This window comes from Hermetia illucens, chromosome 1 (genome assembly GCF_905115235.1).
Source record: "Hermetia illucens chromosome 1, iHerIll2.2.curated.20191125, whole genome shotgun sequence".
Taxonomy (NCBI): Eukaryota; Metazoa; Arthropoda; class Insecta; order Diptera; family Stratiomyidae; genus Hermetia; species Hermetia illucens.
The window spans coordinates 6,311,206-6,338,654 of NC_051849.1; the positions used below are offsets into that span (position 1 = coordinate 6,311,206).

The following is a 27,449-nucleotide window of genomic DNA, read 5'->3' on the forward strand; positions in this document are numbered from 1 at the left end:
TTTAGTTTTTCTAAAATTGTAACAAACAGAAAATGTATTTATTCGAATTTATGACAATAACTAATAAACATATAACAACAACATGAAATAAAAAGGGTAATTCGATGTGAGTCCTAATTTTTGCATTTTTCATCAGCGATTTCATCCCTCAATTGTTATCTCCTTCACGGATTATTTGGGGTTTAAAGTTCAGGTCACATACTTTGGCGAAAGATTCGGCGTAGAGTGGCAAACGCTGAGTCATTGGGAAGCCCCAGAAGTCCTTGACTTGACGACATAGGTTCAAATCGATTTCAGCAATCAGCAAACCATCCTGGTCGCGGGAAAGACCCTAAAAGAATAGAAAGTTATAAATGCTTTTTGTTCTACCCCAACGACATAGCAGAAAGTCCCTTTTGCTAATTTTGAAAGGCTCAAACCGTGGTTGGACAAAAACTACACTCACCGGTGTTCGGACGCCATTCGGTGCAGCAATATATGATGATCCATAAAAGGGTCCGAAATCCTGGTGTGCCTTCTTGCCATCACCCGAAGTGAACTCATTCGGGAAGCTTTCAGTTCCTACCCGGTTAATAGCCACCGTAAAATAGCTATTCGCAATTGCAGCATTTCTCGCTTCGACACCCCAAAGGGGCTCACTCAGGGCTCCAACTGTCGCTGATGGATTAAAGACTATCTCAGCACCATTGAGTCCAAACATCATCCAGTTCTGGGGGTGGTGACGTCCATAGCATATATTGATGGCGATTTTACCAAATTCTGTTTCAAAAATCGGATGTCCTGTGTTACCCTCATAGTAATAGGTGGATTCGTTAAAGTCCCCAACGCGCGGGATATGATTCTTTCGATGTTTGCCCAAGTAGTTTCCACGATTCGAAATTACAACGGCTGTGTTCCAAATGATATCTGAGTGCTCCGAATCTCGTTCCAAAATTGGAGAGATTATTACCATATTGTATTGTGCGGCGAGTGTTTGAATGAGTTTTGTGGTGGGACCATGTTTTGCATCTTCAGCAAATTCACACCAAGGAAACTTCTCACGAGTACAAAAAGCGAATGGCATAGCTGTGGAAGATATAAGAAAAAGAATTAGAATTGGGTCTTTCCAAATCTCCTAGCAAATAATCTAGTAATACAGACATTTATGAGAGCCTCCTATTATCCCTAACCATTCTGAGACAAATATATATTTACCACCGATGCTCTCTGCGAAAATTTACACAAAAAATACAAACATCCGAGCCCGGTATACATCACGCCAGAGTAAGCGCAGCGCACTCCCTCGACGATCCTCCAGGAAACGGGAGGTGACACCTGAAGCCAAGCGGTAATCAAAACCCCAAGCCAAGGTGTGACTACCGTGCCGAGGGCTGAATGGTCACAGGGGTTAAGATGTGGCCGTAAACGGTGAACTCTGGGTACCAGGCGACCCCCAGTTTCAACTAGCCTTGTCTCGGCAAAAAGGGGCTCTGCCGAGATCGACTTATTTTCCCCGGAAAAATTGAGGCCATGGCAGCCAACTATGAAAAAACAAAAAAGCAAAAACACAAACTAGTAGGTAGCAAACACAATTAAACTTCGATCGTGACGATCCAACCCCGAGTGAAGGGGCAACCCTGAGCTCATCGATGGAGAACCTGAGTCTAGACTCAGATTTCCCACTTATTCAAGTGGGAACCAATTCAATTGGGACCCAGTCCTTAACGGATGAGCCAAAGCAGGCCCCTTCTGTCAGTACTCCTGACCCCAGGCTCCAATCGGCGCCACCTGCTGAGGCTACAGTCTTGCCCATGGGTAAGCACCTGTCCACGGACAGCAAACTGCCTTCGGGCAAACCGCCTTCGGGCAAACCGCCTTCGGGCAAACAGCCTCCGGGCAAACCGCCTTCGGGCAAACTGCCTCCGGGCAAACCGCCTTCGGGCAAACCGCCTCCGGGCAAACCGCCTTCGGGCAAACCACCTTCGGACAAACCGCCTCCGGGCAACGCACAACCAAAGAGCTGTGCCAAGGTTGAGGGGAAAGGAGCGTTCGGGGCACCTGCGGCTAAGGGGAAACCGAAGCGGCAGCGGTCCTCGGACGATCCTAACTCTTCGACACAAAAGGCGGCAAAGAGGGCTCGGCCGGCAACGGCTAGGCCTTCATTTGCAGCCAAGGCTCTCGAAGCCGATGGATGGGTCCTGTATGACGACTCTAATCCATCCGGCTACGATATTGAGCAGTGCGAACAGCTTAGAAGGAAACTCCTCCTAGCTGTAAGGACTGCGTCCGCGCAAGGCATTAAGCTTAGCTTTGAGTCGGTAGGTGTATACCGTAAAATGTTATGGCTGAACTTTGCCGACGAAGACACGAACGAGTGGCTCAGGCAGTACTGCTCCTCCCTTAACGATGTGTGGGAGGGTGCGCGACTAACCTTGAAAAGGGTCTCTGAGCTACCATCGATCAAAAAGTGCTTTCTCTGGCTTCCAGAAGAAGAGCGAAATGGTGTCGGGGTTCTGGAACAACTTGGTGTACACAACAACCTTAACACTTCCACCTGGTTGCTGCTAGGCAGCAAAACAGGAGAGAGACCCGATAGGCCGGGAACTTTTCTCACTATCGGCGTTCCCGAACCTGATGATAATAAAGTTCGGGAAAAACCGGGTTGCCGGCTCTACTATGGGCTGGGGACCGTCACGTTACAAGTGTCGGCTCCTAAAACCATTGAAGGGGACATGCAGCCCCCGGCATCTACATCTGAAACATAAATGAGGTGCCACATCTCCCAAGTAAATTTGCAGCATTGTAAAGCGGCGACTGCACTTATCAGTCGTCGGATCAATAGCTGCAAGATATTTATATACCTCATACAAGAACCGTGGGTAGTTGGTGGGGCAGTCAGGGGCCTAAACTTCCAACATGCTGACCTATTGTATGCCAATGGAACCGATCGACCCCGCACCTGCATGGTAGTCTCCAAAGACTTCCAGGCTAACCTGGTTAACGATCTATGTGATGGCGACACCACATCGGCTAAGCTAACCATAAAAAGTCAACAGGGAGATAAAGAGATGCTATGGTGCTCTGCATACTTCCCCTACGACGCAGAAGACGTTCCCAGTGGAACATTCATCAGAGCTATCCAATATGCCAAAAGTAGAGGCATGGGGGTAACAGCAGGATGTGATGTCAACGCTCACCACATATGCTGGGGAAGTTCGAACATCAATGCAAGAGGATCGAGACTACTGGAGTATCTAGTAGGAACCGATTTGCAGATCCTAAATGTGGGTAATGAACCCACTTTCTTCAACGTGGTCAGGCGAGAGGTCATCGACATCACGGTGGCATCTCCTGACATCGCGGCTCTGATCGGGGAGTGGAGAGTATCAAACGATATCACACTCTCGGATCACAGACGCATTGATTTCGTTATGGGCATGGATCTACCTCCAACCACTCCATTTCGGAATCCGAGGAAGATAGATTGAGTAATGTATCAAACAGAATTGAACGCCCGAGTCACGATCCCTGGGAGGCGCATCAAATCCATTGCTGGATTTGAGAAGACAACCCAGCATGAGAGAAGCTTTCGAAGAAGAAAGCTGTCCACTCAAGATGCCAAAGAAGGGTAAAACACCATGGTGGAACTCGGATTTGGCAAAACAGAGGAGAACGACAAGGATGCTCCTTAATCGTGCTCTGAAGGGCGAATCAAGCATTAGCTGGAATCGCTATAAAAAGGCACAGAAGGCTCTAAAGAAGAGCATAAGATCGGTCAAACGATCATCTTGGAGACGCTTTTGCGAAGAGACTAACTCTCTTGAGGCAACCTCAAAGCTGAAGCGGATTCTAGTCAAAGAACGTAGCCATAAACTGGGTTACTTACGTTTACAGAATGGGAAGTACACAGAAAGCGATGAAGAAACGGCAAATCATTTGCTTGAAGTACACTTCCCAGGCAGCATCCAAAATCTAATCTCGGGGCCAACAGGGGCATACAGCCCTCAACCGAGAGATTGGAATCTGGCATGCAAAGTAGTATCACTGGAGCGAGTGAAATGGGCATTTAACCCGTTCCACAGATATAAGTCTGCAGGTCCGGATGGAATGGATGCCCTGGGTCGACACATTCGGAATATATATCGGGCATGCCTAGCACACGCTTATATTCCAATTAAATGGCGTGATGTGAAGGTGTTGTTCATTCCCAAACCAGGAAAACCCACCTACACAGACGCAAAAAGCTTTCGACCGATCAGCCTAACGTCCTTTCTGCTAAAAGGACTAGAAAGATTAGTAGATCGGTTCATAAGGGATACACACATTCCTAAATGGCCACTTCACCATAGGCAACACGCCTACCAGAAAGGCAAATCCACGGAGACAGCACTCCATGAACTTACGGCAAAAATTGAAAAGGCGATGTCCGATAAAGAATACGCTTTAGGCCCATTCATGGACATCGAAGGTGCCTTCAATTATGCCTCATTTGCGGCAATTTGTGATGCGGTAAGACAGCATGGAATCGAACCGCTGCTAATCAGTTGGATCCTTCACATGCTAGAGTGGAGAAAAATCCACATATCGGTCGGCCAGAAGTCTATTGAAGCAGGATGTCTCAGGGGCTGCCCACAGGGAGGGGTTCTCTCTCCACTGTTATGACTCTTGGTGATGGATACCCTGCTGTGGCTCCTGGAGGACAAAAAACTCTTCGCGCAAGCATTTGCGGACGACCTAGCCGTAATAATTACCGGCAAGTTTGTGGACACAGTATGTGACCGCTTGAATGCAACTCTGCATGTAATCCACAGCTGGTGCCTCCGCAATGGACTCACGGTGAACGCTAGAAAGACTGGACTAGTTATGTTCACTAAGAACGTCAGGTGGGGCAGCTATACGCTACCCACCTTAGCAGGGGCGGAAATCCAGCTGGCACAAACAGTCAAGTACTTAGGAGTACATTTCGACTCCAAGTTAACGTGGAAGCATCATATCCAGGAACAATACCAGAAATCCTGCAGATTGCTCTGGTGCTGTAGGAATGCGATAGGTAAGACCTGGGGACTTTCACCTAAATGGATATATTGGATGTATACATCCATAATAAAACCCATTTTGATGTATGCATGCATCGTCTGGTGGCCAAGACTGAACTTTGCTAACAGCAGGAAGCTGCTAACGCAGATTCAGAGACTTGGTTACCTAAGTATTACTGGAGCAATGAGTGCTACGCCGACTGCGGCACTTGAAGCCATCCTAAATTTACCCCCCATCTACTTGGAGGTGAAACGGAAAGCAGCCAACGACGCATATAGGCTTGATACCATTGAGGCGTGGAAAGGCGGCCAATCCAACGGGCATGCGTCTATATGGAAATTCCTTGAAAAACATCCGGTAGCCCTGATGCCGACCGATCATATGGTTTCCAGATTCGTCTTTGAAAAGACATACACTGTCATAATCACCGAAAAAGAAGAATGGTCGACAAGTGGCCATGAGTCTTTTCAGATTACAGACCTAATAATCTTCACCGACGGGTCAGTCACGGAGGATGGATCGGACGCAGGGGTATTCTCGGAGAATCCGATTATTGAACTGGCCCGACCCCTCGGAAAAATGACGACCATATTCCAGGCGGAGATATATGCCATTTCATTGGCAGCAGAAGAATGTCTGCGACAAAAATGGAGGGGTCGCACCATTCGAATCTGTTCCGACAGTCGGGCGGCATTATCAGCACTAGATGGCAACAACATATCAAGCCAGTTGGTGTGGAGTTGTCATCAGGTGCTGCTGAAACTTGGCCGACTGAACGAAACATTCCTAATGTGGGTGCCGGGGCACTCTAACATCGCCGGTAATGAGGGGGCTGATAGACTGGCTCGCCGAGGGTCTGGATCCACAATGGTGGGCCCAGAACCAGCTCTTGGAATCCGACCATCTACTGTCAAGTCTACTCTGAAGGGTGAAATTGCAAGGATTCACGCAACCGAGTGGAGAACCATTTGGACTCTTGCCGGCAAGCGAAAATCCTTGTGAAGGAGCCTAGGGCCACTAGAGCGGCATTTTTGTTGTCCCTTAAGAAGTGGGACATGAAAACCCTAGTAGGGCTTTTGACGGGACACTGTCCCTTAAACTACCATATGGAAAAGATTGGGGTAGTGGTTTCGGCTTTGTTCAGCCAATGTGAGGAGGAGGAGGAAACTGCCCTGCACTTTTTATGCAGCTGCCCGGCATCCTCAGATCTCAGACGAAGACACCTTGGCAAGGTTTTCTTCAATGAAGAATCTGCACACTCTCTGCCTCTTGAGAATGTTCTCAGATTCGCTAAAGCCTGCGAACACCGTAGGCGGGAAGCCATTGAATAGGCAACTTACGGGGATAGTACAATGGGCCTAATAATGGCCTGAGTGCTCGGAGCTGCGGCTCCCCCCACTTAACTAAACTAAACTAAAGCGCAGCGCCAGCTATGGCCCTATTCTCACCAACTATAATTACAACGAAAGCCAGCAACAATACTGTCCCGCAGTCCCATCAGCCTCAGGTCAGGTCAGGTCTCAGATAACACTGAAGCTGCTCAACCATCAACTGCTCAGAATCAGGTGAACCAGGAAAAATTTCCTCCATCACTAATAAAATCTTTTCCTCAATGCCCAACAACATCGCCCTTAAGAACATTTCCACTCATTCCACTTAAGTCCTCGCCTCATCCCAGACTATGAATCCGCCAAAACTATTCTGAAAGAACCACCCCTTCTTCACTAACACCCGATCCCACCTCAAACCCGTCAATCTAGTCCTATGTAGCCTTCACTTTCTCAATGAGCCTTGGCATCTCTGTAGCGACCAGCGTCCGCCAATTCGAAACCAACTCGTCACATCGGAATTCTAAAGCCCCATAATACTCGTTACGTTTAGTCCTAAATTTAAGCAGTCCTCCCTCCCGAAAGCCAGAGCGATGTTCCACTGCATCGTAAAATTTTAGGGAATCCAACTACATGAAATTCCGCAGTGCCAAAACTGTTAGCGCAATGGACACGCTGCATCGATCTACAATTTACCTTACCGTTACGTTAAATGCAACCTCCCCCATGGCCCACGCCAATGCCCGAAAAAAGAGCAAGAAACCCCTCCTGCATGAACTGCGAAGCTAACACACAGGCGAGTTACCGCAACTGCCTACCAGACACAACCTTCCCTTCCCACAAAGCCCAACTCAATCCTTCCCACCAAACCCAGTCCCCAACCGAAATTCTTTCAAATTTCTCCTTCCCATACAACACAATCTCTACTATTCTCATACGCAACAATGACTAGGAATACCACTCACCCGCAACCCACTTTTGACTTCGACTCCGAGATCCACACACTTTTTAACACCTCCACCACCCAACTAGCCTCTCAACCCACCACCTTCCTTCCCACCTACAATTCCCTTTCCTCACCAATAGAGAAGAAACTCGCGTTCCTCTCCTTCCTCTCCCAACTGTCCCCCAACAATGTCCACTAAAGTAGTATTACTAAAGGCAAACTCAGTTGTCACTCGACAGAAACGACATGAACTCCACAAACCAAACTTACTCCTTCTCACCGAATCCAAACTAAACCCTAAACATAACGTTTCCATTCCTAACTGTGCCACCTTCCGCTCTGACTGTGTTGACTGCCAAAGCGGGGGCACGGCCATAGCAGAAGCAAGTTCCCCTTGAGCTATCAGTTATCTCCATCACCACCCCCTTGTGGTGGTACATCGGAGATGCGAACCCTGAACACCATCGAGAATTCGCTCCTGCTGCCGCATTGAACAACCTTGGAATCAGCTGACGGCCAGACAAGAAGCTGGAGTAAAAATGTCAAAAATGACTTTCTCTGGACTAGCCTGCCTGCGTGGCAACAACATATTCGCTGCCAAAAAGTATAATCTGAATAATTGTAACGAAACATCGTTAAGTAGTGTAAATGACATAAATATGATTAAATAATTTTGATAACCTAACCAAATTACTTGGAATAAAGTGACTTAATAGTTTGGTGATATATTGATTTTAATTTTTCCAAGTCCCAATATTTTTCAAGAAAGAGGCACCTGTTTGTAGACGATATAGCGAGGCTTCGCGAGCCTTCACCCAGATAAAGAGAGGCCAATATTCGTTTCAATTTATTGGGGAAAAATATTCCCTAAACCCTCCTCAATCATATGCCTTGATAGCCTCTATTGCCCCGATCAAAACCCTTAATTCTGCTGACATTTCGAATCAAGCGCAACACCTCAAATCCCTCCCAATTAGCCAGAATAATCGATTCTCCCTCGTACCAGGTAGCGATCAAAATGCCAAACATAATTCATGGTACAACACCTCCATAAAAATCAATTGTAATAGGCTAGCCAACTGGTACGTGCAGCGCTTCCAGCCTCTCCAACTGACCCTCCTCTCTACCATCCAACCTACTTTCCACAAGCAAAACATCTATTCCTTCATCGACCGTGTGTGAGCAATCACCTTCTCTTCCACTCCACCTCCCTTACCCTCCATCAAGACCTACCTTACATTCCAGGCCTGGGCGACCACGATAGAATTCTCCTTTACTCCAACTCCTCTGATCGCCTCCACAAAACCTACCCCAACTACGCTCCCACTAATTGGAAACTCCTCAACCGCAACCTAGCCGACAACCTGTCGATTATGCGCCTCCCATCTACCCTATCCCTTCAAAGATTGACTCCACCATGTAAAAGTTCACAGAAATCATGTAAAAAGTCTGGAATGAAACCATTTCTCTCAGAACGCTAAACTACCGAGACCTGATCAGCCTCCCACCCCATGTCATTCACCTCATCATTATCACAAAAATCGACCCTACGACGCCAACTCCACGGGCACAGATACGCACTTCAGTCCACTTTCCCCAAATCCCGAATTTGTTTTTTAACCCACCTCATCCAGACTCCCTACGCTGACCACTAAGCAATGAAGCGCGCGGGTATTTCACTTAATCAACAGACCTCCAATCGACTCCGTGGCACATGTCCTCGCCTAGCGAAACCCCGCGCAGCCAGCATCCTCCCCCACAATACTTCGTCCGTAGCCGGCGCTAATCACATCACAAATACTTTTCTTGCCGCACATCACACCACCCGACATGTGTCCGACCAACTCACTGGAATATTGGTGCGCCAACACATCTTCAATCTCATCTCCTCCCCACCCATCTACTCTCACTTCCCAATCCCATCCCCTCAGCACGCAACCCTCCACAGCTCACATTCGAATCCATCGTCCTCTCCCGAAACAATACAAAACCCACCGGCCCTGATCACATCCCAATCATCAATCTTAAAAAATGCGCTAAATCCTTCAGCCCCTTCCTGTCCCAATTCTTTAACTTACGCCTCTTGTCAGCCCATTTTCCCACTCCAAGGAAGAAATCTCACATTTCCCTCTTCAACACTATGCTCGGGCACATCTCCACATCCTAATTTCCTCATTCCAGTTTTCCAACAGCCTTCCACGGCCTCTTAGTTCTCAAAACCGACATCGCCACCCACCTAAACAACAACATCCCTACCACCGCCTGCCTATCTGATATCCAAAAAGCCTTCGATGCAGTCTGGTGACTTAATAGCGTTCAGCGTTCACGGAACTCTCATCAATGGACAAGCTCCCAAATTGCAAAATATATGACTTGCTCTTTCGTCCAGGGCAGAGGCAACGCATCAGACCACTTCGGTCACGCTACTCCCAGGGCAGAGGTGAGGCAGCATCTGATGGGTTACCTCTGCCCTAGACGGAATCGCAAGTCATACTTACAGCCCCCCTGCAGGCATCCTACAGGGATCATAGCAATCAGTCAGCAACTCTATTTTGTCTATCCACCGACGACATCCCACTTCAATACCCTACCGATTCGCCTCAAGTTGTCAAAGTTATTCAATACGCTGGCGACCTGATGCTCTGTATCTCCTCCCGGAGCATACAAGCTGTGCAAGCCCAAATCAATAGCACGACCCTAACCCTTAACAAATTCTATCATTCCTAGAAATTCCTCCTCAACCCCAAGAAATGTAGAGCCATCGCCTTCGGTGGTAGAGCTACTTTTATCCGCAGGATGCTAGCCAACACCCACAACCTCGAGATCAAATTCGGATCGTCCATCATTCCCTCCAACCAATCCACTAAGTGCATCTAAATACCCGCCTACCTCAGTCCTACAAGTAAACTCCATATTCTGCAAAGCTGGGTTGAAAATCCTATGGCCCACCTGGGTTGAAAATCCTATGGCCCATCCCCAAGAAAGACTCTGCCATCTTTCAGAAAGTCAAACTCTTCTGTTACAAGCAGCCTATACATAGTGCAACGTCTCGTCAGCCCAAATCGAGCAACTACGTGTACGTGAAAGGAGGTTCTTTCAACTTTCCCTACCCCAATCCAATCCACACTCCAACCAAGCAGTTTATGAAGATATAAACTGCACCGGGATAGACCTGTTTCTTCTAAACTCCCTTACCAAACACCAATCCCATAACAACGACCTATCCAGTTCTGCTCCAACTTACAAAGCAACAACATTGGATTCTACCACCACTATCCCCTCCCTGCAGACCTGCTAACCGTATCTAATCAGAGCTGCAGTTATCGCGACGGTAAGATGGCATTATCCAACCACCCCTACGAAAGGCACCGCCCTGGACTCGTATATTCCACTGCCCAATAATACCACTGTCTCCTATATGTACCCTAGTAGGGGCAATACTTCGATCACTAAGGTGAGAGAATTTCCGGCGGATAGGTCACCCAGAATAGAAAACCAACAACCCTTAAATAAGCGGACACGAAGTTCAAGGTCCAAATGTCAGAAGGAATCACCACCCTCCACGACCAACATCTGGCGCCAAAGGGAAAGCTAATTCAACCCAACAGGATGTAGGCGAAAATGATGACACCCATCCCCAAGGCTCAAAAAAAGGGAACTTTTGCTGCAAATAGAAATGGCAACTGGCAATACTGCATCACAACTGCAAGAACAGATAGAGAAGGTACTCAATAGGAAAACTGAATTCAAAACTCAATCTAGATGGAGTCGTCAAGCCGTTTGAACAAGGGGGTACTTAGACCCAGTACATCGCTCTCTATAACGTCCATATCACAAACGCAGACGGATGGCTCCGAAGAGAACGGTGGGCGTCATAAGCCGTGGTGACACCAACCGAATCCGGGTGTAAGCGATCACCGAAGGCTCCTGAGGATCAAGAGCGGGATCGTTTGAGGAGAATCTCAAGATCTTCTCCAATATACAAGGCGGTAAGCGACCTTGGTTAAAGAAGCTCGGTTAACGTCCCGAAAATTGCGGAACCAAGAATTGAGGGCACTCGGATGAAAAACGTCGTTGAACAGATGTCTGATCTTGAAAATTTTTCTAGGAGCCAAAATTGTTGAAGCTGCCTGACATTATTAAGGACAAACACAACCTGCAGCAAGCAGTCAAGCATATAGTGAGAGCCATTAAGGTTTTATACAACCAATTGTCGCTCACTGGCTCAAAGAGTACCACCAACGCAGGTGACATCCAACCGCATACTTATGGATGGGTGGAGAAACAAGAGGAAGAGGAACTCCCAGGAAACCAGCAGGTTCTCAAAAAACAAAAAAGTCCACTATGAGGAAGGGACCTAAACCCTCGATAGACAGGAAAATAGTGGTCAAAACACCAGCATCGCCAAGGGAGCTGATGTCCGATGTCCGAGATGCGATCATCATACCAAGTACTGGTATGCCCTATGCATACTAACAATGGTGAAAGCTGACCCTGATCTCAAAGACATGAAGGGAAATGTCACCAATATCCAGGTCAAACCGAAAGGGCAATATTATGCTAGAGCTGAAAGGGTCCAAAAAAGAAGGCCCAAAAATACGAAATCGCTATACAGTGCAAGGACTTAGACGAGCAGTTTAATCTGCACGGCATACAGGAGTCATCCAGCGAAAATCCGATTACCAACAGAGGCAGCGCGTGATTAGTAGTCCGTCGCCTCAGAGAAGGAATCTCTTTGAAGAGGTATCTCTTGAATAGACATTTTTTTTTTTGTGCGTACACGGAGGTGGAAAATCTTAGAAAGACACGTCCGCCGCAGCTCCGTCGCCCGAACGGCGGAACTACAGCGGGCACGTGTGGAATTCATACCCACTAAAAACCACCCCCGGTCTCTCCAGCCCCAGCTCCGCGGGACCACCATTGACGTGTTACTTCGCGGGGTAGGTTAGCTCTTAGGCACTCATCCTTCTCCTATTTGCAGCGTTCCTCCTTCTTTGTTCCTTCAGCAACTCCTCCTGCATTTCGATGATTGCGGAGCCAACCGCAAGCCACTTCTCCTCGGACTCCAGCATCTGAGTAACCAAGCTCTCCGGGGTCCCGCTCCTGCCCAGCACCTGGTTTAAGCTCCTTCTCTCCATCGCAAATCGTGGGCAGTGAAACATCACATGCTCTGGATCCTCCGGTATGCCATCGCATCTGGGACAGTTCGGAGAATCAGCCAACCCAAAGCGGTGCAAATACTGCCTGTAGCAACCACCGTGTCCCATGAGGAACTGGGTAATGTGGGAGTTGGTCTCCCCATGTTTTCGCTCAAGCCACACCCTAATGTTGGGAATGAGCCTGTGCGTCCACCGACCTTTCGTAGGCTCGTCCCATCTGCGTTGCCAGAGATCAAGCGACTCTGACCTTGCCGCATTTCTACGCTGTGCATGCCCCTCCACACGTCTTGCATTGTACAGGACACTCATTTCTTTGGTCAGAATGTCAACCGGGATCATGCCTGCCACCACCAATACTGCCTCATCTGATGTGGTTCTAAAAGCACTGCAAACCCTCAAAGCCATCCGCCGGTAAACCGAGTTCACCTGCTTCCGTCTCTGAGAGTTTGCAGAGCAGGATGGAGCGCACCACTCCGGCTAGCACCAACCTCCGGCAATGTTTCGGTCCACCAATATTTGGCAACATTTTTGCAAGTGCCGTGGTGGCACTGGCTGCCTTTTGGCATGCATACTCTAGGTGTTCCCTAAAACTCAATTTGGTGTCAATTATTACCCCCAGGTATTTAATAGCCGGCTTTGATACGACCGTATGTCCACCGACCTCCACTTTCACAGTGTTATTTTTTCTGCGGTTCGTTATTAAGACCGCTTCCGTTTTCGCGTTCGCCAAGGTCAGCCCGGCCTTTTCTAGCCAGGACTTCACCGCTCCCACTTTTTCCATTGCGTAAACCTCCACATCTTCTGGGTGTCTTGCTGCAACAACCACAGCTAGGTCATCAGCAAAGCCGACAATCGTAGTCCCCTCTGGGACGGGAAGAGCAAGCACCCCATTACACATGATATTCCACAACAGGGGCCACGTACCGATCCCTGTGGTAACCCGGCCGTGACAATGTACTCTTTGGGGCCCTCATCCGTCCCGTACCAGATAGTCCTCTCTGAGAGGTAGTTTTTCACCAAATTCGCTAAGTATCCGGGGACACCTATGTCAGCCAACGCCCCTTTAATTCTATTCCAGTTGGCCGAGTTGAATGCGTTTTTGACATCCAACGCCACCACGGCACAGCAGCAGCCAGAAATCAGTGCACCTTTTGCCAGGTTTACCACCATGCCAATTGCGTCCACCGTAGAGTGGGTGCGTCGGAAACCAAACTGGCGTTCCGACAAACCATTGCTGGCTTCGACGATGGGCAGGAGTCTGTTGTAGATGACTCTCGCCATCATCTTCCCCATTGTATCCAATAGGCAAATAGGACGATACGACGCTGGGTTTCCAGGTGGCTTTCCAGGCTTCGGAAGCAACACCAACTTTTGCTTTTTCCACTGGGCAGGGAATATTCCTTCTTTTAGGCACGCCTCGAAGGTGTTGGCGAAAAGATCGGGCCTAGTCTTCACTGCCAGTTTCGAAGCTCGGTTGGGGATACCATCCAAACCTGGGGCGTTGTTGTCACCGAACCTACCACATATTTCCCGCAGCTTCTCCACAGTTACAGGCGGTATTATGCCGTCATTTAGCTGGACAAAAATTTGCCTTCTCCTATTTTCGTGGTGAGGGAACAGAGTGGTAACAATCTGTTTCAGGAGGCGCGGACAGGTCACCTGGAGTGATTTCCGCAGCCTTTTCATCACCACTCTGTAAGCCTCGCCCCAAAGGTTTATGTCGGCATGGTGGCACAGCTGTTTGAAGCAGTTCTTTTCTTTTCTTTTTCTTTTCTTGTGTGCCTCCTCTCGACCGGGTTTTCCCCTGAGCCTCTGGCAAAGCCTCCTTGCCCAAAAACATGCGGCTCGCAAACTTGCGATTTCGTTGTTCCACCAGTAGTTGGGTTGCCTACTGGGAAGCAATCACCTTCTGGACATAGTAGCATCGCATGCTTCCGTCACCCATCGAGTGATCTGGGTGGCTTTCTCTCCAGCCGTACCATTCAGGGATATATCAGATTTGAGCACCGCGGAAAACGTCTCCCCCTCGAAAGCTTTCACTGTCCAGCCAAGCATACCACCCGGCATTCTGCGAAAACTCTTTTTCGAGCTCGATCCACCCTTGATCTCTATGCAGATTGCCTGGTGGTCGCTGTGAGTATAGTCCTCACTGACATGCCAAGCGATTCTACTGGCTAAAGTGGCACTCACGTATGTCAGGTCCACAATAGACCCCAGGCCCCTTCCCCGGGAAGTGTACGAAGACCCAACATTCGCCAGTACCAGACGAGCATGGGAGGGAATAGTCCCCAGAGACCTTTAGATGTGACTGTAATACCCCCACTAATGATGAAGGAAGTACTGAAGATTTGTAGTAGGCTGAGAGACAAGGAACCACCAGGCCCCGATGGTTTTCTATACAAAGCACTTATAGCTGACGGTTCAGTCGAGTTATGGAGTTGTTTGAAGGATGGGTGGGATCTTCTCCAACAAGCGATGTGTCAAACAGGTGGCTTACTTAGTTCAAAATGCGATATACGTAAAGGGTAGCACCAGCAATTATTGCGCAGTGATTACCCTTGATATGCAAAATGCACTCAGCTCGGCCAATAGGAACGATGATGGATGAATCCAGTTAACTGCGCTTGTCGACAACTATGTTATCTAACAAGAAGAAGACTTTGTCCGGATAGCTATGGAATGGAAGATTGCTCCAATTGCAAACAAAAGTGCAATAGTTGGCTACGTTGATTTTTGCAAAACATCTTGCGAATATGGAGTTGCATTCATCTGAAGCTACTGAAAAATGCAGGTGTCGCTCTCGTGGTGAACAAAACAGAGGCAGTGTCTGTCAGGAAGCACCGTAAAAAAACGACTGCTCGCATCATCATCACAAAACCAGCAATTAAATACCTTGGAGAAGTTACAGATGTGAGGTTGAATACCAGCATATCCCTAGCAAGGATGATGCCAAATGTTGGATGCAGGGGATGCACCTGTGGCGCGGCAGGATTCGCAGCATTCGAAATTTATTTCGAATGTTGCGAATGCGAACAAATAGATGGCGCGGAACTTTCCACTTTGTAGAGCTCGCTACAGGAGTGGAGGACTAGCGAGGAAAGTGTGCCATGAGTTAGGGGCAGAAAGAAACACATGAAGCGAGATCATTCTCTTCTGCCTCCAACGTTTAAATACATTTGGAACTGCGCTTCCAAATGTATGAACCACAGCTCCGGGTTACGCCGCCAAAATGGAGGAGCACGCACGGCGAGGGCGGTCACTTGTGGGTCCGATGGGCCTGCCGGGTCTTTGTTGTCGATCGACATCTTGACTAATAAAAAGGAAGCTTCTTTTCGACGCGAGTGTTAAAACGAAAACGCAGTGAAACTGTTCTAACTACACGGCAGGTCAATCCACAAAGCGGACACGACGCTGCTTCGGGGCGGACACGGGTTTCACCCTGGACAGAGAGACCGCCTTCCTGTGTCCACCGATCTCGAGCTGGAAGAAATGTTCTCCCCGCTCGAGAACGCGATATGGGCCCTCATATGGAGGCTGCGGCGGCTTCCGGACGGCATCCGTCCTGACCAGACGTGGACGTGTGGACGAGTGTCGGGTGGGTGGTGTGGCTTTTATGCGTCGGAGATTGTCCCTCAGCAGACGCACCAACCCCGACTCTGTGAAATCCGATCTCCTGTCAAAGACCGGATCGCTTGGGAGTCTCGGGTTCTCCCCGTATACCAGCTCCGCGGGGCTGGCAGCAAATTCCTCTCGTCGGGTTGTACGTAGGCCGAGTAGGACGAGAGGCAAGACTTGGGACCAGGACGGATCGTCGCGTGCCATAATGGCGGCTTTCAGCGTCCGGTGCCAACGTTCTAGCATCCCATTGGATTGCGGGTGGTATGCAGTAGTCCGCTGGCGTTTAAACCCTAGGAGTTTGCCTAACTCCGAGAAAAGGGTGGACTCAAATTGCATTCCCTACTCAGTGATGACCACTGCAGGGACGCCAAAGCGAGGTATCCACTCTCGACAGAGGGCTTCGGCACATGATTGCGCCGTAATGTCTTTCAGAGGTATTGCCTCAGGCCACCGCGTAAACCTGTCGATGATTGTGAAACAATACCTATAACCGTGCAAGTCTCGCAAAGGTCCTACTATGTCGAGGTGTATTGTGTGGAACCGCTTGGTAGTGCGGGGGAATGAGCCCACTTCTTTCCTTACATGCCTGGAGACTTTACACTTCTGGCATGCGATACACTCTCTGGCCCAGGAATTGACATCCTTATTCATAGAGGGCCAGAAGTATTTCTCGGTGACTAGCCAATTTGTTGTCCTGATGCCTGGATGCGCTAAGTCGTGAACTGCGTGAAACACTTCCTTGCGAAAGGTGGCCGGAATGTATGGCCGAGGTCCCTTTTCAGAGTCTTCGCAGCAGAGAGAGAGGTTTGAGCCGAAGATGGGCAACTCCCGAACTCCCGTTGGCTGCTTATAGCTGGGTGAATACTACACTGAGGCAGGTAATCAGACCCGAATCTGAAGTGACTCTTACCACGAAGGATCACCGGAGATTGTCTGATTTCATGAGAACCGGAATGGCCCCTGAGAGCATATTTTCCGGGAAAATTTATGAAGGATATGTTCTCGGCTCAGTTATCTGCGGTTGACCGCCACCCTTAGAAGGTTGTTGGGCCTCAAATAAGGTTATTTCGCAACTCTCTAAGCAGGGGGAAGGGGGGGATGCATCGGCCGCGTTTATCAGCAAAGTTAGAGAAAATAAGCACCTCGCTTCTCCCTCCATGTCTTATCCTCCAATCAATATATTTACGTCGAAGCAAGAAGACTTTAGAATGCCCTCGTTCAACATTTGGCCGTCTAAAACATCGGTCAAATTTGACGAAGTTTGGTGTCCAATATGCGCAAATGATTCAAGGAGCTGAAATGGGGGGGAGGGGTTGGACTATATTCAACAAAGTCCTCACAATATTCTCAAGGATGCGTCAGGTTATACTTTGACTTCCAAATAACATTCACTCAACTTACTCCACGCTTCCTGCATGCATACAATATTAGCTTTGGCAGCTGCTGCAGCCTTGATTATGTTCGTGATCTTATCATAAATGGCTTGTCGTTGTGCTTCCAATCGGGCGGTGGTTTCAAGACATATTGAATTCTGTATGGCAGCTACACGAACTATACGTGGTGTTCTGAGTTGTTCCTTTTGTGCTGGAATTGAAAATGCCCTGACTTCAAAACCATGTTTAGCCGCAATGGCCATAGTCTCTTCAGGGACCTCGATAGCATTGCTGCAAAGAAGTATCTTTGTAAAAACAAATTGAATTTTTAAATCAACTTTCAACTTACTCATCGGATCTCCCGTAAAGAATTCGCTTAACTTCCTTCAACTCATTTCCGGGAATATATTTTTCTAGGCAGCTTTCTAGGCTCTTTAGACATATTTCAGAAGACATCTGGAAAAGAGAATAAATAATTTTATAAAATTCTGGAACCTTTGTTTAACAAAAAATACGCTTCAGGTATGAAAGGTTTTGTGTATTTCTTTTATAAAAACATTTGCCCCATTAAAGAAATGATCAATTTCAACCCCCCGTACTCCTCACCTCTCCAACAAATGTCAAAACTAGAACCGACTACGGAAAGTACTAACCGAGACATTTCATTCGATACCCCATATGACTATATTTGGCGGAAAAAAATGTACACCCCCTTTTGCACGTATGGGGACCCCTCCTTAAATTCGATGTAGAATTCTGTAACTCACTGTATACGTGAACGTTCACAATTCCCACCTTTCCACCAAATTTGGTGTCACAATTCCCACCTTTCCACCAAATTTGGTGTCAATCGCTATAACCGTGTGACAGATAGGCCTATGTGGAGTTGCCAGATCTCCCATCAAGCGCGTTCCTTCGTCCGGAAAAGGGAATGCTCGGCGGATGCGTAGGAATATGCACATATATGCATTTGGAGGTGTGCGTGCATGAGCATATTTATGCGCAGGTCGGGTAGGTGGGAGAAAAACACCCACCTGTGGACAAAAATGACTATTTGAAGGAGACCCAGAACAAGAAAGCAATATTGAAGAAGAAAGGAGAGAAACATTTACGGTCCTGGCCGTCGATATCTCTCGATTGCAGGGCGGTAAGCTTGAAAAGAGGAATAGAGAGGGCACAAACGATTCATTCTGGTCCTCTCAGAACGCGGAAAGGCAAAAAGGCCTCTCACCGGCAAAGGGGACGGCAAACAAAGTTACCAAAATCGTGGAAACTGCGACACCGACTTCAATCGACCCAAGGGAGGTAAAGCCCCAAAAAGTAACCAAGAAAGTATGGAACAAGGGGAGTTCGAACGAAATCTAGGTATGCTAGCCTCGGTTGAAAGTCCTGGGGGTTTAACGTGAGTACCTGCCGTGTAGGCATAATCCCACGGTCCTCTTCGGACGCAGATTGGTTTTGGGACCACAATCAGAGCCCCGCCATGACTGGCACAGCGGTACTGGTTTATACTGAATGCAGGCTCAGCATTCATACCAGTGGATGCGAGGCCTATCTAACACCTATGCCGCAACTAAGGCGTACGGCACCCGAGTTGTAAAGCGCAACTTCACGCTTGAGCTCCGAGGAACTCTGCCCGCGATGTAGGCATAACCACAACCACCATGACACTCCCACTGGGGGCCAACCGCAAATAACCGGGCCGAGAACACATCCTCCAGGAATTCTCCTGGAGCATATGCTCTCAGAGGGACGTCCCGGTTCTCATGGTACCAGATAACCTCCGGTGAGGCTTCGTGGCCGAAGCTGCTTCAGATGAGTCCCTTACAGACTCGGGTCTGATCGCCCTCCTCGAGTGCGTGGGGACGAAATGCTAGTTTGGGATACAAGAAATCGAAACCCCAAGATCATAGCGGGTGATTTCTACGCATGAGCCGTGGATTGGGGCAGTCGCACTACGAACACTAGGGGCCGTACCCTGCTCGAAGCTTTCGCGGAGATAGACTTGGTGCTTGAAAATACGAGAAATGTTTCCGCTTTTTTGGGAGAGGGTCGGACTCAATAGTCGATCTGACATATGTGAGTACCACATTGGCGAGGAGCATGGCATGGTCTGTCAGTGAAAGTTCAATTTTCCTCCCGATCGATATGGGCTATGCGGTGATGTGCGTTCCCGCAGAACTGGAAACCAGGACTAGTCCGTGAAAAAGTTTGAAGAGGATGCATTCATAGAGATGCTATTTGGAGGCCACAGTCCCGGTGGTGCGGCTTCAGAAAAGGTAAAGCAAATGATGGGACTCATAACGAGAGCATGCGACACTGCTATGCCGAGTCGGCAGGTCCTCGCAAAAGACGCTCAAACTATTAATGGAATGAAGAGATCGTGGAGTTGAAGGATGCATGTTTTCAAGCGATACGAGCGCAATGCTGACCACATTGCCTCCTAGTGTACCGTTACGGTCTTGAATGAAGTAATCTAACACACTTCAAGGCCCTGATCCAACATGGATTGTTGCGCCAACGATTATTATTATTATGTTTTCAAGCTAGAAGGATCTGTCAAGCCTCTAGAGGAAGACCTAACGTTGACGAGAAACGGCACGTATATGTACACCTTCGAATCTTAAAGAGCCTATACGGATCAACAAGCCAGAATTCTTCAAGGAACTTGGCACAGAGGCAGACCAAAACCCCTGGGGAACAGCATATAAGGTGGTTATGAAGAAGATTGGAGGGCGAACACCACAACTAACCTGCCCGCATCTTCTGCTCGATCTCATGATAGCGCTCTTCTCCCAGATAAAGGGGATCGCAAACAACACAAGCAAGCATTGGACGTCTACACCATACCTGCAGGAACTGAGGAGGAACTTGCACAAATTCGCCGGAGAATTGGTGTTGACAAAACTCCCGGTGTAGATGCTGTTCCCAATGGAACTCGCAGAGGGGTCGCTGGACGCACACTTTAATTCCACGTATTGAGGAGTAGATCCAGCGACGACACGGCGAGATTAACTAACATCTGACGCAATTCCTGTGGTTACACACCTAAGGACCCGGAGCATGTTATTCACTGTCCACGATTTTACTCAAAGAGGAGGAGCCTGGAAGACTCCCTGAAAATCAACCTAAGCCCGCAGAACATCGTTATGGAAGTCGGAGAAAAACTGGTATACGGTGAACTCCACAATCAAAAGTATACCGGAGGAACTTGGAAAAGCGGAGCGCCAAAGGAGGACGTGAAGAACGGAAAGTTTAGTCACTTAAAGCACAGTCCACCCCGCAAAGTAATGCTTTGCGGCTGTTCCGCGGGGAAGGAAGAAGGAGAAAGTGGGGGTTTTAGTCGGTAAGAGTCCCACACACTACTGCAACCTGGCGCGGCAGTGTCTTTGTGAAATTTCGACCTCTACCTATCAAAAAAAAGACAGACGGACAGACAGACAAACAGTAAACCGATTTGAATAAGGTTTTGTTTTATTCAAAACTTTAAAAAGCATGGAAGGAAACGATGAAGTCTTTGCAGTCCACACTTTTCGGCGAAAGTCAAAAGCAACAAAAGGAAGGAAACGAACACGTATTTTGGGAAAAACGTTTCGGCGTTCTGATTTCCATTCGATATAGTTATCAAATAAGGGTATTGTCATTCCTATCCGAAGAGATATATTGACAACGATTTTCAGTGGCCCTCCCTTAAATACACACCTTATCTCCGGATAATGCAAACTCTAGGAACTGAAGTATTGCAAATCAGAAAATGGAACTGGCACTGAATAGGTCATAAATTAAGAAAGCGGCGGGGGGGGGGGGGGGGGGGTCAAGCAGTGCACTGCAGGATAGACTGATGCGGAACATAGCTCCCTGAGGCCAACCTATCTCTCTCTAAGGATGAGCTGTCTCTCCTCTGGGATGGTGTGCGCCTTTTCAGGGGCCAAGCCTTTCGTCTACCAAGACCGTTAGTGAGTGGTGATAGCCACACCCTGTACGAGGTGACCCTACTATTAACAAAACGCTACGGATCTAGACTGGGGAGTCGAAAAACACCTCCCCCAATCCAGGGTGTTATGCGAACCGTGCCCATTGGATAGTTTGCAGTCGGGGGTAACTGACTGTATTCGAACGGAGCCTCACTGATACCTGGTCGCCTCAGTGAGTAAGTTAGACCTTACCGTGCTACGGAGGGCTATGGCACGGCGGACCTCTTAACCCCCATACTCGTGGGAATCGAATGAGTACAAAACAAGAAAAGAAAACGAAAACCAAACAACCGGGGCCCCGTACCGCACCAAAACTGGTTAATCAGGCGGAGGCACGTCTACGAATTACTGAGAGCCAGGTGACTACACCCAAGAAGGGAGAAGTTAGGACGTCAAGCAGTGGATCCAAGGTGAGCATTGGTATACTGCGTAGACGACAGCCAACGAACACCACTGCTCAAAGAGCAGGGACCAGCAAAAGCACGTCCGAGATAAATATAACAGACGTCAGGAAAGAGACAGGTCTCAGTGGCTCCGGTGTTAAATGGTACCTACGCTATCTGAAGGAAGGCCTGAAACCAGAAGAGGCCCTTAAGAAGGCTCAAGATAGACCTAAGCCATCTCTACCGGAGCCGAGAAAGCGGGGAGCAGCAGAGATCAGCCCGCATGAAAGGAATGCTCCCAAAAAATCTATACCTGAACCCAAGGGGGGAGAAAACCCGGGCAGGTCAGGAGTGAAGGCAGGACCCAGGAAGCCCGCCATTAGCTATGCTAGTGCGGTCAAGGGCATATGACTGGCCATACTGCCAAAAAGGTTTCCCGAGCAAATACTCACTCGGGAGGAACAGGAAATCATTGAGGAACTTGTCGTCAAGCAGATGATCAAGGGTTGGACGTCGAAACTGGTGTTCACCGGGATACGCTTTCGACCAGGCCTTATACCGGTGGACTGCGCGACGGAAGACACCGCAGAATGGGTTAGAACCATAGTTCCTCGGTTGCCAGGCTAGGAAGGGGTGAACTGTCAACATGTGCTGGGGATGATATACCAGGAGCCCACATGGTGACGGTTTTTCTACCAAAAGCCGCGGCAATAGAAACAGAAGACCTTATGAGCCTCCTAATCGCCCAGAATGAATATCTCCATACCCGACTATGGAGAGTCTTCAGAAGCAAGGTGGAGGGCAAGGGTAAACTCCTCACGATCGGGGTAGATGACCGATCCCTGGAGGCAATTAAACGTCGGAGTTGTCATATCAACTACCGATTTGGCAACATACCCGTGCATGCGCACAGGGGAAAGCCAAGGAAAGAGACCTCGGAGGAGGCATCGGGTGAAAAACTTACCGAGGTCCCTGAAGAAGTCGCGGAAGCCATAGAGGCGGAAAGAACTGGGTCAACCAGGGAAATAGACCTGCTGCCCAGTGAAGAGCAGAAGCTGGACGACCTAGACCTAGGACTCCTAGGGCTCAGGGTGGACAGCGACGCGCAGGAAAGCGCCATGTCGGAGGAGGGTGACACTCCGACAGTGGAGAAGAGTTCCAAACAATAACGGAGCCAATGGCCAGCACTAAGATCTGCAGTGATTGCAAGGGCAAATTCCAAGGAGAACATTGGAATAGTCCTGGCTTAGGAGCCCTGGGTGTACCGGGGTCAGATTCGCGGTCTGCAAGGAGGAAGCATGCAGGTAATTTGAGACTCTTCTTGTGAAAAACCAAGAGCCTGCATAATTCTCAAACGTAATTTAAAATACATGTGTCTTTCAGAGTTCTTAACCGGGGACCTTGTGGCTATCCAAGTCTCATTGGAAGCCGGGAGGAGCACTCGAGAGGCAGTTGTAGCATCGGGATACTTCCCAGGAGACGAGAGCCAGGCTCCGCCGGAACAAGTCGCAAAACTGACGAAGTATTGCGAGAAGAGGGCGTTACCACCTCTTCTCGGCTGCGATGCCAACGCCCACCACGAAGTGTGGGGAAGCAGCGACATTAATCGTAGAGGTGAGTACCTTCTCGAATTTATTCTTAGTAATAAGTTAGAAATATACAACGTAGGGAACACTCCAACATTTGTGACCAGCACCAGATAAGAGGTACTAGATATAACTCTAGGAAATACCCTAATGAACGGGATGGTCAGGAATTGGAGGGTGTCGGATGTACCCTCAATGCCTGATCACAGGATAATCAGATTCGATATTGAGGGTAACTCCGAAATAAGAAGAATAATAAGGAATCCCAAGAGAACGGATTGGGAATCCTACACAACGCACTTGAGGAACAACATTGCCCACCTTCAAGGGGGCGGTGACATCAGGAACGAACTGGAATTAGAAACGGTGGTGGAAAACCTCAACACAAACATCATTGACGCATATGAGGACAGCTGTCCGGCCAAGACAGTCAAGTCATCAAGGGATGTACCATGGTGGAACAAGAACCTAGCCAGAATGAGAACAGAGGTACGAAAACTCTTTAACCGGGCAAAACAAACCGGGGACTGGCGGAGGTATAAAAATGCACTGACTGTGCATAGCAACGCGATCAGGGAAGCGAAACGGAACAGCTTTAGGGAATTCTGTGAAGGGATTGAACAGATCACAGAAGCAACCAGGCTGTACAAGGCTGTAGCCAAAGACGGGGGAATATCCTCTGTCTGCTTGAAAAAGGAAGATGGAACATTTACCGAGAATGAGGAGGACAGGGTACACCTGCTTCTCAGAACTCATTTCCCGGGATCCTACCCCTCGGTGGCAGGCGACAACAATCTGCCTGACACCGCAACAACGAATAAAAGGGGAAGGAAGGAGAGCTGGAAACTAGCAAAAGAGGTATGCTCAGAAGCGAGGCTAAGATGGGCAGTGGGAACTTTTAAACCAATGAAATCTCCCGGAGTAGATGGCATTTTCCCAGCACTTATCCAGAGAGGCCTAGGAATTATCTTAGAGTCTCTTCTAAGGGTGGTAAGGGGGAGCATAGCACTGGGTTACATACCAAGGGCATGAAGACGGGCAAAGGTGGTCTTTAATCCGAAAGCGGGTAAAAAGGATCCTTTTCACCCTAAATCTCACTCAAAACGGTGGAGAAGGTCATAGACAACTATATTAGAACTAACGTTCTAAAGCGTAATCCCCTACATCACTGTCAACACGCTTACCAGGCAGGACGGTCAACTAAAACTGCTCTGTATCAGCTGACAGAGGTACTACAGGACGCCATAGAAACAAAAGAAATTGCACTGTGCGCGTTTTTGGATATCGAAGGAGCATTCGACAACACATCGCACACAGAGATACAGGATGCCCTGAGCCGCAAGGGAGTGGGAAACACCCTGGCACTCTGGATGGGCAAAATGCTAGAAAGCAAACCAAAAGAGGTACAAACAGGTACAAGGCTGTCCACAGGGTGGAGTACTATAGCCGCTGATGTGGAGTATGGTAGTGGATGAACTCCTGGACGTGTTAACAAATACTGGAATACAAGTCCAAGGTTACGCGGACGACATTGTTTTAATCTGTAGGGGCAAATATGAAGATACCCTATGTGATAGAATCCAAACTGGATTAAGGGTTACTAGTGCCTGGTGCAGGAAGATGGGATTGCAGATCAACCCAACCAAAACCACCATAGTACCATTCACTAGGAGGCGTAAGCTGGATCACCTGAGAGCCATAACATTACATGATATGTAGGAGAAACGAGGAACAGAGGTCAAATGTTTGGGAATCACGCTTGACCAAAAATTACTCTGGAAGGCACATGTCGGAAACACTTGTCGGAAAGCCACGAGGGCTCTGATGACTTGCAGATCCATAGCAGGAAAAAAATGGGGTTGCAGGTCGAGACATCTGGGAGAACACTTAATACTAGATGCAGAGCTGAAACATCTAGAAGTGGGGAACATACTAAAGTTCCTAACGGTTACAGGCCTGCTTGAGATACTATGATCAATAGGTACACTATAACCAGTAAAAGGGGCACAATTGTTCTTCAAGGACGCGGTGCGAGTTTCCCTTAACAGAATAATAATAATAAAAAAAGGGGCGACAAAGTTGGTAAAGTCGAGCAGCCTTGGAAGCAGTGAACCTATGCTGTGCCGTCTTGCTCTTTCACTATGAGATGGTCAAAGTAGGCGGACAACTAGTCGCTGTCATACCTTTCGAAGATTTTGGAAGAGAGGAGCGAAATGGGACGGTAATTCAAGCCAAGAGTGCAATCGCCGCTTTTGTAAGATGGAAGGAGTCCCCTTCCACAGTCTTTTCGAAGTTTTTGTTGAAGATAATGGATAGGATAAGGGAGATGGACTGACCTATTTCAAGCAAAAAGAGGTTTGGAAAACCGTTGGCTCTAGACATTTGCGTCAAGCTTACCAATGACATTCTTGACGAGAAGAGGAGGGGATTGGCGGACGGTGCGGAGCAGATTACATTCGCCAGCGTGAGGAAAGAGGAAGGAGGAAAGGAAACATAGACTCAGGAAAAGTAAGTGCAGAGTAAATCACAATATAGTTGGGAGGGGTTAACAGAGGAGCCAGAGAATATAATGGAAGGAGGGGATAGTGGGCGGTCCTGCGGAAGTTGCGAATGTGGGGTCAGAAAGGCTTAAGGTTTCCACGCTCCAGTGAGTGTTCAACACTGGACTTAGGTATTAAGGATTTGACCGAGGAACGCAGAGTTTTGGAAATCAGAGGGGAGCAGAGTTTGAAGTCAGCAAAGGTTCCAGAGGACATCGCAGTGTGTTTTTGACGAAATCTTTCGTGGACTAAAGTGGTGAACCAGACAGGATAAGAGAGGAGGGGACGTAACATTGAAAAAGATATAATAAAATGATATAGAAGATGTTGAGCGTTTGGTCACATGTTAATGAAGAGAGGAGAGGAACCCAATTGTTTGTTGCTAGGGCTGAATTCAGGCCTTCGAAGTTTGCCTGACGGAAGTTAAACTTAGCATGCTTGCCCACGACAATGGAGTAGAATTGGAAGACTACACTATCTACTTTACTTGACTATCCATCCTTGCATATTCGAGCGGCCGTTTAACATATAAATCTAGGTTGTAGTACCACCTTTTCGCACACATCTTAAGATACAATACATCTCAATATGATGCGAAAGATTGAATGTTGCTTTCATTTCGTTGAACGACTCACTGTTCAGTTGGGCGGGAAGACATAGACGATGGGAATGTATTGCCTGAGAATTTTTACAACATGGAGCTAAATTCTTTAGTTAATTATTAAATAGGCTATCATTAAATTGATATGACTTTAACAGATAACAATCGGTTAAGCGTTAATTGGAGTTATTTTGAGTGTCAAATATTTGTTTGCAACCATACATAAAACCGCGATAGTACAAGCAACCGCGATAGTACACCATAAAAACCGCAAGCAACTTTTGGGAATCGCTTCAAACTAGTCGCAAGATGACCAAGTACTTCAGGGTCAGAGTATTCTTAGTAACTAATTTTTAAGTGCGAAATCCAGTATTTCTATCTTCTATCTTTTCTGCTCTCAGATGCTCTTACAACGGATTCACACACAAGAGCAAAGATCTCTCAATTCCAGCACAACTCATGAATATCAACTTTCACATTAGAACTATTAAATCCAAACTTCGGATGATAAGTAAACAAACCAAGCAGGACCTTCGAGTTTCCGGCACTTTCCAGCTCTTTGAAAGGTTAATGGAATGTTGTCTCCAAACTATGCGATCAACTGCTAATCACAATTAGACTAAATGCTGAGCACTTCACTTAATTTATTTAGTAACTAAGTGCGATGCCTTCGCGCGATCTCCGGTATTTGAATGGAAAGTCAGACCTAACTACAATATTCACTTGCTATCACCCAGAGAAAAACGCTATTTTTATTTTATTGCTAGCGCATGGCAAACAGAAGAGTAAATACGGCTCGCGATAGTATTCTCCCATGCTAGATTGTACAGTCAAATGGGAAATTATTTATGTTTCGAACATAGACCACCCCGGCAAGCACAGTGCGTAAATTGTACGTATCTTTTGATAAAAAGATAAACTAATG

The 27,449-nt window shown here is 47.9% G+C and overlaps 1 protein-coding gene across 2 annotated transcripts; it reads right to left on the reverse strand.

The window, feature by feature from the left end:
- LOC119646482 (beta-ureidopropionase) lies at positions 1–27,335 on the reverse strand. Of its 2 annotated transcripts, none has more exons than XM_038046936.1 (5): positions 27,056–27,335; positions 17,790–17,896; positions 17,469–17,731; positions 446–1,065; positions 1–331 (listed from the first exon to the last, which is right to left on the reverse strand). In XM_038046936.1, the coding sequence occupies exons 2-5, from the start codon at positions 17,894–17,896 to the stop codon at positions 149–151; spliced, it is 1,173 nt and encodes a 390-aa protein (XP_037902864.1). In that variant the 5' UTR covers positions 27,056–27,335; the 3' UTR covers positions 1–148. The 2 variants fall into 2 exon arrangements, with proteins under 2 accessions (XP_037902864.1, XP_037902865.1); XM_038046937.1 differs by lacking the exon at positions 27,056–27,335 and adding an exon at positions 26,680–26,700.
- Positions 27,336–27,449: the final 114 nt, after the last annotated feature.